This window comes from Saccharomyces mikatae (assembly GCF_947241705.1).
Source record: "Saccharomyces mikatae IFO 1815 strain IFO1815 genome assembly, chromosome: 12".
Lineage (NCBI taxonomy): Eukaryota > Fungi > Ascomycota > Saccharomycetes > Saccharomycetales > Saccharomycetaceae > Saccharomyces > Saccharomyces mikatae.
Window position 1 is genome coordinate 388,179 of NC_079267.1, and position 12,404 is coordinate 400,582.

Here is a 12,404-nt window from a genome sequence, read left to right on the forward strand (position 1 = left end):
ATTGACTGAGTCCCGCTTTCTTCAAGTTTTTATATGGTGAAATAAAACTCCTACATAACTCTAAAATAAAAATAATGAAAAAATAAAACAATTGTAGAGCTCAACTATATTAACCTGTACCTTTGAAGGATTTTACTCTAGAGAAAAAGAAAGATTTTTCGTTCCTTAATGAACAGCTTGATGCGTTCCCTTCTCTATCCACAACAGTGGAGTTTAGCCATTTTAATCGCTGATATCTCCTAGTACCTTGGTTCTTGATTTGAAGTTCTTCGATAAAAGTATATTTTTCATCTGATCTTGTTACCTTTAGATGACCAAAATCATAATCAAATCCGAGACTCCAATAGCAAATGTGACTATGTTTAGGCTTGTTCTCTTTGCCAAAGTGTTTCACAACAACACTGGGTTCTTCTGTCGTAAGTAGTCTCAAACATTGGCCATTTTCATAAAATCTTAGATATCTGTAATAAGTGATCATATGAACTGGGTTCAAAAGAGACAGTGAACCTTCTGCATTGGACCCGTACCTTACATAATTTACCACACTGATATAAATACCTTCGAATTTAATATACGGTCTTTCCCTCAACATATGGCTATCATCCCCCTGCCACATTTCTTTTTCAAAAGTACTTATGTTGGTAATTCCATTAAGATCCATTGCTCTTTCATCGTAAGTTTGCTTAGAATATATATAACTTGCGAAAGTTTTAAATGGCATGGAATTGTGGAAGCAGAGTTTGTTAAAAGTGGAACAACTCATCGATAAATTTACCCATGCTTCACCAGATATTGATACTACCCTTTCAACAATTCTCAGTAGGATGTCATTAGGTAAAATCTCCAGAATCCAACAAGGCTGAAGTTCACTATCGTCTTCAACATGGAAGTCACCTTCATCTGTTTCATTTTGCTCCTTTGAATTATCAGGAACTACGGATAATCTTGACAGTTTTTTATGTAGAATCCATTCATCATGCAACTTTCTTCTGTACAATAATTCCACGTTATCATGGATCTTTAACGCACTCCTATAGAAGTTTATCGCATCAGACATTGACCCATCCTTTTCCTTCAATACACCTCTTTCCCAAATGGTGATAGCTTCTTTAGCCCTGGGGTCCTTCTCATAATCCACGGTCATTAGCTTTTGGGGTTTAGATTTTGGGATACATGTGTCGTCACTAAAGATAATGAGGTATCTTTGCCTTGATATTACTCATTCTACTTCTTTGCTCAAGTATTTTATATAATCACTTATTTTCGTCATTTTTTGGGAGATTCTTAAAGTGCCGAAATAGATAAGTTTAAAAGATGAGAAAAGATAGAGATCTTCCCCTCCGAGAAAACAGTTACAAATACATACAAAAAGGACAGATATTTAAGCGAATAAATCTTCTTTATTCTAGACTATTTCGTCGAATCACTATTGGTGTTCCCACCGATCAGCATATCGATCTCATTTAATAACGTAAAATCAAAATTATACTCTAACGCAAAATCATTCCCGTGAGATAAGGTACCCAATAAATCCATTGTTTCTGAATTATGTAAAGCGTCTTCAGAATTTTCAATAAATTTTCTGGCGAGTTCGTAATTCAAAGTAGGTGCACTCAAAAAATTTAAGAAGTCCTGTTTTCTATCTTTTTTGATCAGGTTAGATTTCATACATTGAATGGCTAGAATAGCAGAATAGATCATGTAAATTGTAGCTTTCTCGAACGTCTTGAATTTATTTTTCCAAACTTTTAGAAGATAGTATAACTCATCGACGTATCCTTCCACTAAATCTCGACTCTGTTTTATTTCGTATATGAAAGGTTTGTTGTAGGATATTAGTACGATATAGTAATGAAACCATACGTAAGCGATGGTTGGATTGAAATCTGTCATTTCCATTAATGATCTCTTAGTCCACTGCAATTCAAAAGGTAAATCTCTTCTCCAATTGTAAACCTCTAAGTTGAATTTGGCTAGATATTCACTTCTCTGAAGCAGAGTTTCGTTTGGACTGAAAATTTTGGATGCAAAAATCTCTGTTATTCTTGATAACACAATCAATTTCTTTAAAGGGTTTGCAGTAGACAATATAACTTTTGGGTCATATATGTATTCCTCTATTCCAGTTTCAATCTCAGGCAACTCATCAGTTTCAGGAACAGTGGAATTGGACAAACGCAAGGAAGTTGATCTTCCAAAAAGAATCGCTATTAAATGATCTGCAATGTAACATCCCCAATAAATCCTACTTCTTACTTCAAAATCCATTATCGACAATTCGTCTTCATAAACATTGCTCCATGCTTCTGGATTCAAATGTAAGCCGATTTCGTGAGCAATCCTAAACGCTAGTCCAGAAAGGTACCACGCCATGGGGTTTTCACCGCTTCCGATGTCATAAAACGCCAAACATAGTAAAGTCTGAATAATAGCTAATTTAGAAGAAGACGATGATTCAGCTAATGAAGAATCCTCTAGTTGAAAGATTTTTTTTAGCACTATTGTCTTCGCTCTTTGGTAGAACACTTCTGATTGTTGAAAGAGTTCAGTTTCTGATCTGTATGAGATCAACGATCCCAGTGCAGCGATGGCAAATACCAATTCTTCAGAGCAGTAATAACTCTTAGTATTTGTGTCACCGAAAAAAGCACTCAAGAAAGTTTCTCTATGAATGAAAAGGTAATGTCCCGGATACAGCCATTTGAAAAAAAGTGATAATGACCTTAAGATAAGAGGGCTTCTTGATAGATTTTTTAAGCTTACCTGCTGTTGCTGGTACTTAGTGTTGCCGTCTGTTTTCTTTTTGACTATGGATAGTGAATTAGATGGATATATACTATTTGTACCAACTGGTGGAGGGCTCTCTGAGGGTAGTTTCTTGGTAAATGAATCAGATTCATTCTCATCGTTGTTCTCAGGTGATGGTAGCGCCGATGAAGCAGATTCCCCATACTTAAAAATTTTATCGTCACGATCATCATTATCTTTCAATGAAGACAGATTGTTTTCAGCAATTGTTGAAGATGAGGACTTTAATATTAGTAACTGTTCTTTCAGAGACCGAATTTGGCTCTGCAATGCCTCTACATAAGTCGTAGAGTATCTTTTGTTCCTTAGGTCTTGTTGGGCGAATACACAATCGGTTTGGAACTTAATGCAGTTGGAGCAAGGTTTCTCCATGTCACATTTTCTTCTTCTTCTACGGCAGCTTTGGCATGCTAGTTTTCTCTTCCTGGGCACGTTGTCGTTATTCTCTTCATTATTCGCCATAGGCCTCTTTAAACTGGACGGAAGAGAGGGTGTTGTCGTTGATGCTAGAGGTGGAGGTGAAGGCTCCAACACCATCTTAGCTGGTAACTTTGAGGTTGTCGTTTCAAGGAAGCTGTTGTTAAAAGCCTGAGGCGATGTTAACTTGTTGGTTTTGCTTTATTTCGTTCGGAAGGGTCTGCACGCTCGCCCACATGTAAGAAGTTTATGTTCTTTGCGCCAGTACTATTCTATAATTTATGTGTAACTAAATATATATGCTCGTAGATATATGTATACATATATATAAACGTGTTTATATGTTGTTTTTTACCTCTTTTTGAACAGGAATAATTACCTTGATAGGAACGAGACTAAAGAAGAGCTGAAGTGGTGCGGATTGTCCAGAAATAAGTTATGACCAGCATCTGGGACTTCAATGTAGCTAGCCTTCGCCTTGTTTTTTAGCATCGACTCGGTGGTTAGGTAGCCTGCATACTTATCCATCCAATCATGTTCACCATACATGAACATGACATGCATTGTTGGATTTAAAAGACCGACATTGTTTATTATTGGATCTCTCGCGATCAAATTTCTTTCGAACAAATGCGTGAACACTTTGATTGTTTGTGGCTGCACTGTCTGATTCTTGCCCACAAATGAATGTAAAAGATAATCCTTATATATCTGGTCGGGTACTTTTACGTATGCAGTGGAAATGTAGTTTGAGCACAGTTTGGAGCCTATAGGCCCCATCCATTTCAAAACGTTCAGTTGGTTTTCAAAGATAAACCGCGGTACGTTCAGTTTTCTTGTATAGTATCTGGAGGATGGGTCAGTGAACGTGAGTGGGTAAGTAGTGTTTGGCTCCCACTTGTGAGTGATGGCATGAATGCTGTTTTCCACGCCAAGAGGAGATATGAGACACAGTTTGTCGATGGAATTAGGGTATTTAAGGGCGTATTTGAACGAAATGTACCCGCCAAACGAATGGCCTACTACATTTATCTTACGCAGTTTGTTGTCCTTCCGCCACTGCTCTATTCTGTCTACAAAGTAGTTCTCGTACTGTTCCAGATGCGACTTGATGTCCTCCGCTGGAGGGCGCCTATCTAACACAGGAATCACCACGTCGTCCTCAATATGCTTAAACCTGAGCGATTTAACCTTCTTCGTTTTGTCTACCTGCAACACAGGCGCTTCTGAGGCACCGTTGGCTGGCAGATCGATGGCATATAAATCTTTAATGTTGTTGGAGAGGCTTTCAAACGTCCTATAAAACGCCATCGACGAGGCAGCATACCCATGTATCAGCACCGTGGGCGTGCTAACTTTGTTTGCGCCATTATTGTGGAAGTGCCACTGATTAATCCCACCTGGAGTCATCGTATTATTAACAGACCCGTGAACAGTGGTATTATCCATGATCTGCTGTTGCAGGGCCTTCAGGCCCTTCATGCTAGCACATACTTTGGCATCGGCAGTGGTGGATTCCTTCTCACCTTTGCTGCACCATTTGAAAGTGTTTGTCCACATCCTACTAAAAGAGACTACCTCTACGTTTGTGTACGTCGTGAAAGAAATAAATGCCAAGAAACTCTTACTAGCCTGCCTAATGCAAAGGGTGAGCTGCTTTATTTATACTTACTTTTGCGTCACAAGAACCATAAATATCAACATAATCATCAATCAACATCTGCAACACCTCTATCTCCGCGGAGCTAAACCCGTTGAGCATCTCCCGTGGAAATACTAGCCATCGCGAATAGGGACCAACAAGCCAAAAACAGCCAAGTAAGATTCATGAAACCGCGCCTCGTTTGGGCCCCGAAGGTCCATTTAACGGCCGGCCGTTACAAGCAAGATCGCCACCACAAACCACCCCCCAGCACCACAGCACATCACTGCAAAGCAAGAACAAAAAGATGGCAGATATAGAGGATACTTCTGTGGTCCTGCAGAGCATTGACATGATCAACAGCCTAGAGGAGCTGGAAGAAGATGGTTACCTCAGTGACGAGGACACGTCACTCAGCAATGAGCTGGCAGATGCGCAGCGTCAATGGGAAGAGTCGCTGCAACAGTTGAGCAAGCTTCTCAACTGGGTGTTGCTCCCCCTAATGGGAAAGTATTTAGGTAGGAGAATGGCAAAAACTCTATGGAGTAGGTTTATCGATCATTTTATATAAAAGTTTGTTTTTATGTATCCGCTTATAGCAGTTATAACAGATAGTGGCAGTTTTCGCACACCCGTTGTTTTATCTCCGATAGTACGTGGACTATTCTCTATGTCGTTTAACGAAAGAACGACATCTTGGATTGAGTATGTATTTAAGAGATGCGACGAGAAACAAGCACATGATCAATGTCGAAAAAAAAGGCAGTGAAGAGAAAAGGTAGAAAAGCAGGATGAACAGGAAAGTGGCTATTGTAACAGGTACCAATAGCAACCTTGGTTTGAACATTGTGTTCCGTCTCATTGAAACTGAGGATGCCAATGTCAGATTGACCATTGTGGTTACTTCGAGGACTCTTCCTCGAGTGCAAGAGGTCATCAAGCAGATTGAAGATTTTTACAACAAATCTAATCGTGTGGGTGATTTAGAGATAGATTTCGATTATTTGTTGGTGGATTTCACCAACATGGTGAGTGTCTTGAACGCTTACTATGATATCAACAAAAAGTACGATGCGATAAATTACCTCTTCGTCAATGCGGCGCAAGGTATCTTCGACGGTATCGACTGGTTTGGGGCAGTCAAGGAAGTTCTAACCAGTCCATTGGAAGCGGTAACGAATCCAACGTATAAGATACAGTTGGAGGGTGTCAAGTCTAAAGACGACATGGGTCTTGTTTTCCAGGCCAACGTGTTTGGACCGTACTATTTTATCAGCAAGATTCTGCCTCAGTTGACCAAGGGAAAGGCATATATCGTTTGGATTTCTAGTATTATGTCCGATCCCAAATATCTTTCATTGAATGACATTGAACTACTAAAGACGAATGCCTCTTACGAAGGGTCCAAGCGTCTGGTTGATCTGCTGCATTTGGCCACTTACAAAGACTTGAAGAAACTGGGTATAAATCAATATGTAGTTCAACCTGGTATATTTACAAGCCATTCCTTTTCCAAATATCTGAATTTTTTCACCTACTTTGGCATGTTACTCCTGTTCTATTTCGCCAGACTGCTGGGATCTCCATGGCATAACATTGATGGTTATAAAGCTGCCAATGCTCCTGTGTACGTAACTAGATTAGCCAATCCAAACTTTGAAAAGCAAGACGTCAAGTACGGTTCTGCCACATCCAGAGATGGTATGCCATATATCAAGACGCAAGAAATAGATCCTACAGGCATGTCCGACGTCTTGGCTTATATGCAGAAAAAGAGACTTGAATGGGATGAGAAACTAAAAGATCAAATCGTTGAAACTAGGATCCCCATTTAATGTCCTCCTCCACGTATATATTCATATATAATTAATGCTGTTTGTTGTTATATATTAACTTACATATTAACCAATATGTATGTACATAAAATAAAAAAGACATTGTCTTTGTTAGAGGGATATGCTTTCTTCGTTGTTATAATGTCTCCTGCACTTATCCCGCAAGCTTTCTATGGGCACTCTATCATGGCATTGAATCTTATACATATTCTTCAGTTCTTCTTGTAAAAGTAGGTACTCTTCATGTAAATGATGACTTTCCAGTGAATTGACCAAATTTGAGTCGTTCCAAAAACTTTTCAGGGCATTCGTTTCATGGTTTATTATGTCATCCAAGCGTCTCATGCTAGGCTTTGAACTTGTCACGAAGTCTCGCCTTAATAACTTTTCCAAATCTTCTTTGCTGCATCCAGGTACACTCTCCAGTAACATTGTAGCATTGCCATCTGCATTGATGCTGCCATGTGTGTTGGCCTCTTCGCCACACATAACGTCAATATCGGGTCGATAAGTGTCCACACCGTCTAGGTGGCCGACCTTGTGAAACACAAGACAATGTGCTGCCTTTTCAGCTTGCAAAAAATTATGCATTTTGCTTTCTCTTAGTGTATTTCGTTCACAAAATGGTGAATAATCATACACCTTTTCTTCTTCGATGTGGCTCAACGAATTAAAGTAGTCAATTTCATCAACATCCATATTAACCCCGTATACATCATCCCCCCGTCTCTCCTCCAGTTCTTCTTCCGTTGTGGGTATTGAATCATTGCTTATTACCCTTGTTGATCTTTTCCGTAACGGCGTAGTAAAATTGTTGAAGTTGATCTTGTTAAATCTTGGCGTTCTCCAGGGCGGTAATGACGGCAATTGAAACAGTTTGCCTTCGTTTCTCTCACCGTTTTGATTCATATTAATTCTTCCGTATTGGTATTTCTTTTCCTGGACCCCCCTTTTGCATATGTACATTATCTCCTTGTTTAAGCTTTTCTATTTTCTAGCCTTTCTTTATGTTTTATTGTGTAGAAACGCGCACAAAATGCTACTATTAGGAAGGAAACTAAATTAAAAATGTTAAGATAGTTTGAATTCAATTCTGTATATGCTGGTATGTATGTACTACTAATTGGCACAGAACTCGTTATAACAATCCACTTAAGGTCAGTTTTTCCAAGAATGGCGAAAGATCCTCACGACGAATTTCTATTATGGAACTTTCAAAATTGTCTATTCTTACTTTAGCATCCGTTTCTGCAGTTATCTGTTGAAATGCCATGCTGAAATTATTCAAGATTGGTTTTTTTGTGTGTATTGTGTCTAGTCCACGGGGATATCTAGGTGTTAATCCAGCAACTAAATACGTATCCGTATTTTCGTCTATACTGGCAAGCACCATGGGTAGTAATTGCTTGTCTTCAGATTCCGCACAGCATTCTATAAGCCAATTGCCTAACCTTAATAACGTTAGTGGATTTCTGTACAAGTCCAGATCTGGCCCGTCTTGCAGGACGCATAATCTATAAATTCTTAAATGCTTAATTAATTTTTTCTCCAATATGGCAACTCCTGTATTAAAAATTGCTTTTTGTAAATCCTGTGCTAACTGGATACCACGATTCAAGAGTTCAACTTTCCTGTCATCTAGAGCGTCCCAACTTAGCCAGAAATTCGACACCCATTTTTTTCTCAAGTTTGTCAATTTTTGAACATTATTAACCTCTTCTTCTTCTCCATCGGTATCTTCACTTTTGCCATCGTTTATTTTGATACTATCCTTATCCGTTGAATTTCCTACTTCCAACAGAGCTGTAAGAGCCTCGACAAACTCACTGGCACTTATGGACCCACGATATCCCAAGGTTCTAACAAATCCGTCTCTAATTATATCTTGTAAACCATAACGGTCTAAATTTTTGTCAAATATTACCCCAAGTTCTCTCTTGATAGAATGGTCCATGTACAACCATGTCTCCTGTGCGGTGCTTAAAGGTATACCCATTCTGGCAAACATTTTGTGTAACCTCTTCTTCCCATTTTCATTCCACAAGGATAATTTAGCATTCACATAATTGGAATAATAAAAACTGTCATATAGAGAAGAATGTCTTAGCAAGAAAAGATAGTAGTCTGGTTGAATATTCAATGACAGTGTATCAGGGGTCTTTACTGAATTTCTATTACTTGGTGTTAACCGTTTCACTTCATCTTGTAATAAGGGATATAATCGACTATAAACTTGAGCATAGGCGATATCCAACGAGGTGGTACCGAGTATATTCAACCACAAATTTGAAAGATTTGTTTCTCCGATGGCGGACAACAATGAATAGATCTGCGCAGATATCGAGTTAACCACTGTTGTACCTTGAGAATAATATTCCTCCAACACACCTTCATATTCATGGATTTGCTTCTTCCGTTGCTTTCTTTTTGAAACACTATTCGAATCTCTTGCCGAATTACTTCTTTTATTAGATATTGACCCATTATTTCCCCCCTCTTCATCTTCATCTTCATCCGTGACTTCATCGACGTCAGTTACCTCATTTTCATCACTGTCATCATCATTGCCATCGTCTGAGGGCTCGCCATTATCATTCTCCTGGTCTAGCTCTAACAGCTTGTAGTATGCGGTTTTTTGTTCACCTAATGTGTCATCCACTGTGCCATCGTCAAAACACTGAATAATTTGTGACCCAAATATATTGTCCAGATTCCATGGTCTGTGTGCATCCAAGACATAAATGTCTCTTTTAAACCTTTTTTCCCCAGAATTTTCGTCCGTATCAACGATATATTCCTCTGGATCAATCTCTAAAAAGGCTTCTAAATCAATAACGCCTCCAAACCCTACCAATAGCAGACTGTTTATGTTGTCATCCAATTGAGAATAATGACGTCGTAATTCAGAATATCCGAAGATCGGTACTATCTGAGATTGAACCAACTGTTTTTTGAATAATAGCGAGAGCATCTTTGTTGCACATAACGCATCGATGTTAAGACAAGACACAAAAATGACCAATTGACATGATGAATGAGATGATGAATTCCTTAAGATCTTATTGTAGGCCTCACTGAACTTGCTAATTCCATAATACATGTGCGAGAGTGTATGATTATCGGTGTCCGCGCTCTCTCTTCGTTTCTTCTATATATGTATTGTTTTCCTCTGTGTTATGTAACATAGTCATCAATGAATAGTGCTAGTATTACCATAGCTTTATTATTTACTGAAATTTCTTGAACGCGTTAGATGAGATACTGAAAAAAAATACGCGTTATGAGCAAACTTGATAGGTAATACTATATGCTAAAGCCAGATAAAAAAGAAAGGGTCGACCCGATGCTCTTACCCCATATTACTTCCACCGAAGCTGTTATTGCTTTGTCGTAATAGATTCACCATGGGATTGAGTTCTTAGATTAGTTTCCTTTGGTGAATGCACCATTACTTGTTTGTGGTCGGAACGAGGTCATCACATGAGTAATAGACGCTCCATACCTAGTACAGTGGGGCCACATGGTTGAAGTAAGGTTTCCTACTTGAAAGTATCCCAATATGGTTTGCTCATTATTTAATTTGGGATGGAAGTTGGTCTTTACTTTGGTAGATGTTTGGGTGTGGCTGAGTTGTCCTTTCCTACAATAGAGATAATTTTGATACAAGCTTAGTAGGACTTTGATGGGGAAGATGGGTGTGATATGCTTGGCAAGAAACAGAAAGTTGTAGCAGTATGAGTCACAACCGTTGGAATATTGGCTTAATATTTGCATTGCTTTTGTTAGGCAGTACTGAAGTGAATGCATTCTTCAATTTTGGTAACCATCAACAACAACAACAGCAACAACCGCAATCATATGAAGATCAAGTTTTAAATAATCCATGTGATGGGTATTTATGCCCCGATACTTTGACCTGTGTTGCACAGCAGAAGGATTGTCCTTGTCCCTTTTCTAAATCACAGCTGAAATGTGTCCTTCCTAATAATAAGTACGTTTGCGTATCGAAACCGGCCACACATAATGAAAAGCTCAAAGCAATATATGATGACCCCGTCAAGGGACCCAAGGCAAAAAACAAAGGCTTTAGAGATTGTGGATGGGTATCCGAAGCTTATAAAAGTGGTTGAAACTCAAATAAAAATACGTACCTATAAATACATACACACAAAAAAACTCATACTTTCATTGAGAATCTAGTCCCTATTTCTTCCGGGCACCCACCTCTTATATAATACTTCACCAACTTGATAACTATTGAACAATTTGGCAAAGCTGTTTGATTTCCATAGTGCTACAGCATCCTCCTCTGAAATAAGCCTCTCTACATAACACAACACAAACGTCTTCTTTGCACCGCCCACGACACGTGCTATACTAGAATACCACGTATAGTCTTTCGAAACGTCGTGATCAAGGCCCATAATACAAAACTCAGCATGTTGGAATGGTGGTCCCCTTTTATATAATAAATAATCGCACCCAAATTTTATACCAGATCGAACACACCAACCATGTGATCTGTAGTGATGATATATCACGTATGACCGAACAAAAAAATGGATATCTTTATATTTGACGTTAAATCGAAACAGTTTCCCCATCAGGTCCGCAGGAGATATGTCAAGAACAGGGAGCGCAAAGGTTAAAAACATGGCTTCCACCGGCATTAGTTCTAGTGATTCGAATTGCAACAGATCGCCATTTTCGTCAAGTAGATCGTTGTCCTCATTTCTTAGGTTGGATTCACAAACGTCTTGCCGTAGTGTGAGAATGTTGTCTTCTTCTGTCTGTTTTAGTTTAAATCTTCTTAATGATTCTCGTTGTTTTTCAAGAAGGATATTCTCCTCATCGACATGGCCACCATTTTTCCTCAGCTCCAAAAGCTCTTTTTCTAACTTAGCACGTTCTTTCTTGAACTCTAATCTTTGTAATCTTCTTCGTTGTGTGATTTTTTCTAAAGTCAACTGTGCTTCAGGACTGCTCTTTGTTACTTTTCGATTTTCTAGTGGACTATCATTGAGGCCTAGTCTAACCTCCGTTCTAGCTTTCCAGGTGGGCTCACTTCGACTAAATTGGCCAGTACCAAAAAATCCATTGTCCCAAAGATATAACATTTGTTCATCATCTTTGACTGTTATGTGAATAGTGGTATCTCCGATAAAGTCTACGTGTATTTTAACGTTCAGTGCGTTTGTGCTCTTGTAGTATCGATATGCCCAGTATATCCAAGATAACGGATTATGAATGATTATCTCAGGCAATTCATCTACAGGGTGAATTGGAAGAGGGTACTTGTAACGCCTTTGATTAGCCCTCCCTTTAGACATGCTGTCTTTCTATACTCTCTTGTATTCTTTACTTCTTCACCGCTGTGTCACAGTGCAATATTTTTGTATATTAAATTTAATGGAAGTGTAAACGTTTTATGCACCAAAATGAAATATCTATCGTAAAGAGTTATTCATAGTAACACAGTTCACATTATTTCAAGACTTATGTAGTGGAGAATTGACTCCTTAATATTATAAATCTATACCAGAGTGCTTTTTACAAAATATTTTCATAAGAAATAGAATTCAGATACCGTTGTAGTCTTGAGAAATCATTGCGCTCACATCGATTAACTTCGAGCAACATAAATCATGCTATCATCATTAAAATAATTGGAAGAATTAAGAACAGAATAATCGCACGAAAAA

At 38.6% G+C, this 12,404-nt stretch overlaps 9 protein-coding genes across 9 annotated transcripts; 3 read left to right on the plus strand and 6 right to left on the minus strand.

Moving 5' to 3' along the window:
* Positions 1 to 109: 109 nt before the first annotated feature.
* On the minus strand, positions 110 to 1,144 carry HRT3 (SCF ubiquitin ligase complex subunit HRT3; the record flags this gene model as incomplete). Its single annotated transcript, XM_056224209.1, has 1 exon — positions 110 to 1,144. One exon carries the CDS (start codon positions 1,142 to 1,144, stop codon positions 110 to 112), a length of 1,035 nt encoding a protein of 344 aa, XP_056078150.1.
* A 266-nt stretch (positions 1,145 to 1,410) lies between these two features.
* Positions 1,411 to 3,345, minus strand: CHA4 (Cha4p; the record flags this gene model as incomplete). Its single annotated transcript, XM_056224210.1, has 1 exon — positions 1,411 to 3,345. The coding sequence occupies one exon, from the start codon at positions 3,343 to 3,345 to the stop codon at positions 1,411 to 1,413; it is 1,935 nt and encodes a 644-aa protein (XP_056078151.1).
* Positions 3,346 to 3,600: 255 nt separating this feature from the next.
* ICT1 (lysophosphatidic acid acyltransferase ICT1) lies at positions 3,601 to 4,785 on the minus strand (the record flags this gene model as incomplete). The annotated part of the gene is made up of 1 exon (XM_056224211.1): positions 3,601 to 4,785. One exon carries the CDS (start codon positions 4,783 to 4,785, stop codon positions 3,601 to 3,603), a length of 1,185 nt encoding a protein of 394 aa, XP_056078152.1.
* Positions 4,786 to 5,174: 389 nt separating this feature from the next.
* Positions 5,175 to 5,438, plus strand: MIM2 (Mim2p; the record flags this gene model as incomplete). Its single annotated transcript, XM_056224212.1, has 1 exon — positions 5,175 to 5,438. One exon carries the CDS (start codon positions 5,175 to 5,177, stop codon positions 5,436 to 5,438), a length of 264 nt encoding a protein of 87 aa, XP_056078153.1.
* Positions 5,439 to 5,658: 220 nt separating this feature from the next.
* ERG27 (3-keto-steroid reductase) lies at positions 5,659 to 6,702 on the plus strand (the record flags this gene model as incomplete). The annotated part of the gene is made up of 1 exon (XM_056224213.1): positions 5,659 to 6,702. The coding sequence occupies one exon, from the start codon at positions 5,659 to 5,661 to the stop codon at positions 6,700 to 6,702; it is 1,044 nt and encodes a 347-aa protein (XP_056078154.1).
* A 111-nt stretch (positions 6,703 to 6,813) lies between these two features.
* On the minus strand, positions 6,814 to 7,611 carry APC9 (anaphase promoting complex subunit 9; the record flags this gene model as incomplete). The annotated part of the gene is made up of 1 exon (XM_056224214.1): positions 6,814 to 7,611. One exon carries the CDS (start codon positions 7,609 to 7,611, stop codon positions 6,814 to 6,816), a length of 798 nt encoding a protein of 265 aa, XP_056078155.1.
* Positions 7,612 to 7,840: 229 nt separating this feature from the next.
* CDC45 (DNA replication initiation factor CDC45) lies at positions 7,841 to 9,802 on the minus strand (the record flags this gene model as incomplete). Its single annotated transcript, XM_056224215.1, has 1 exon — positions 7,841 to 9,802. One exon carries the CDS (start codon positions 9,800 to 9,802, stop codon positions 7,841 to 7,843), a length of 1,962 nt encoding a protein of 653 aa, XP_056078156.1.
* Positions 9,803 to 10,436: 634 nt separating this feature from the next.
* LCL2 (Lcl2p) lies at positions 10,437 to 10,832 on the plus strand (the record flags this gene model as incomplete). The annotated part of the gene is made up of 1 exon (XM_056224216.1): positions 10,437 to 10,832. One exon carries the CDS (start codon positions 10,437 to 10,439, stop codon positions 10,830 to 10,832), a length of 396 nt encoding a protein of 131 aa, XP_056078157.1.
* Positions 10,833 to 10,898: 66 nt separating this feature from the next.
* Positions 10,899 to 12,032, minus strand: SEN2 (tRNA splicing endonuclease subunit SEN2; the record flags this gene model as incomplete). Its single annotated transcript, XM_056224217.1, has 1 exon — positions 10,899 to 12,032. One exon carries the CDS (start codon positions 12,030 to 12,032, stop codon positions 10,899 to 10,901), a length of 1,134 nt encoding a protein of 377 aa, XP_056078158.1.
* Positions 12,033 to 12,404: the final 372 nt, after the last annotated feature.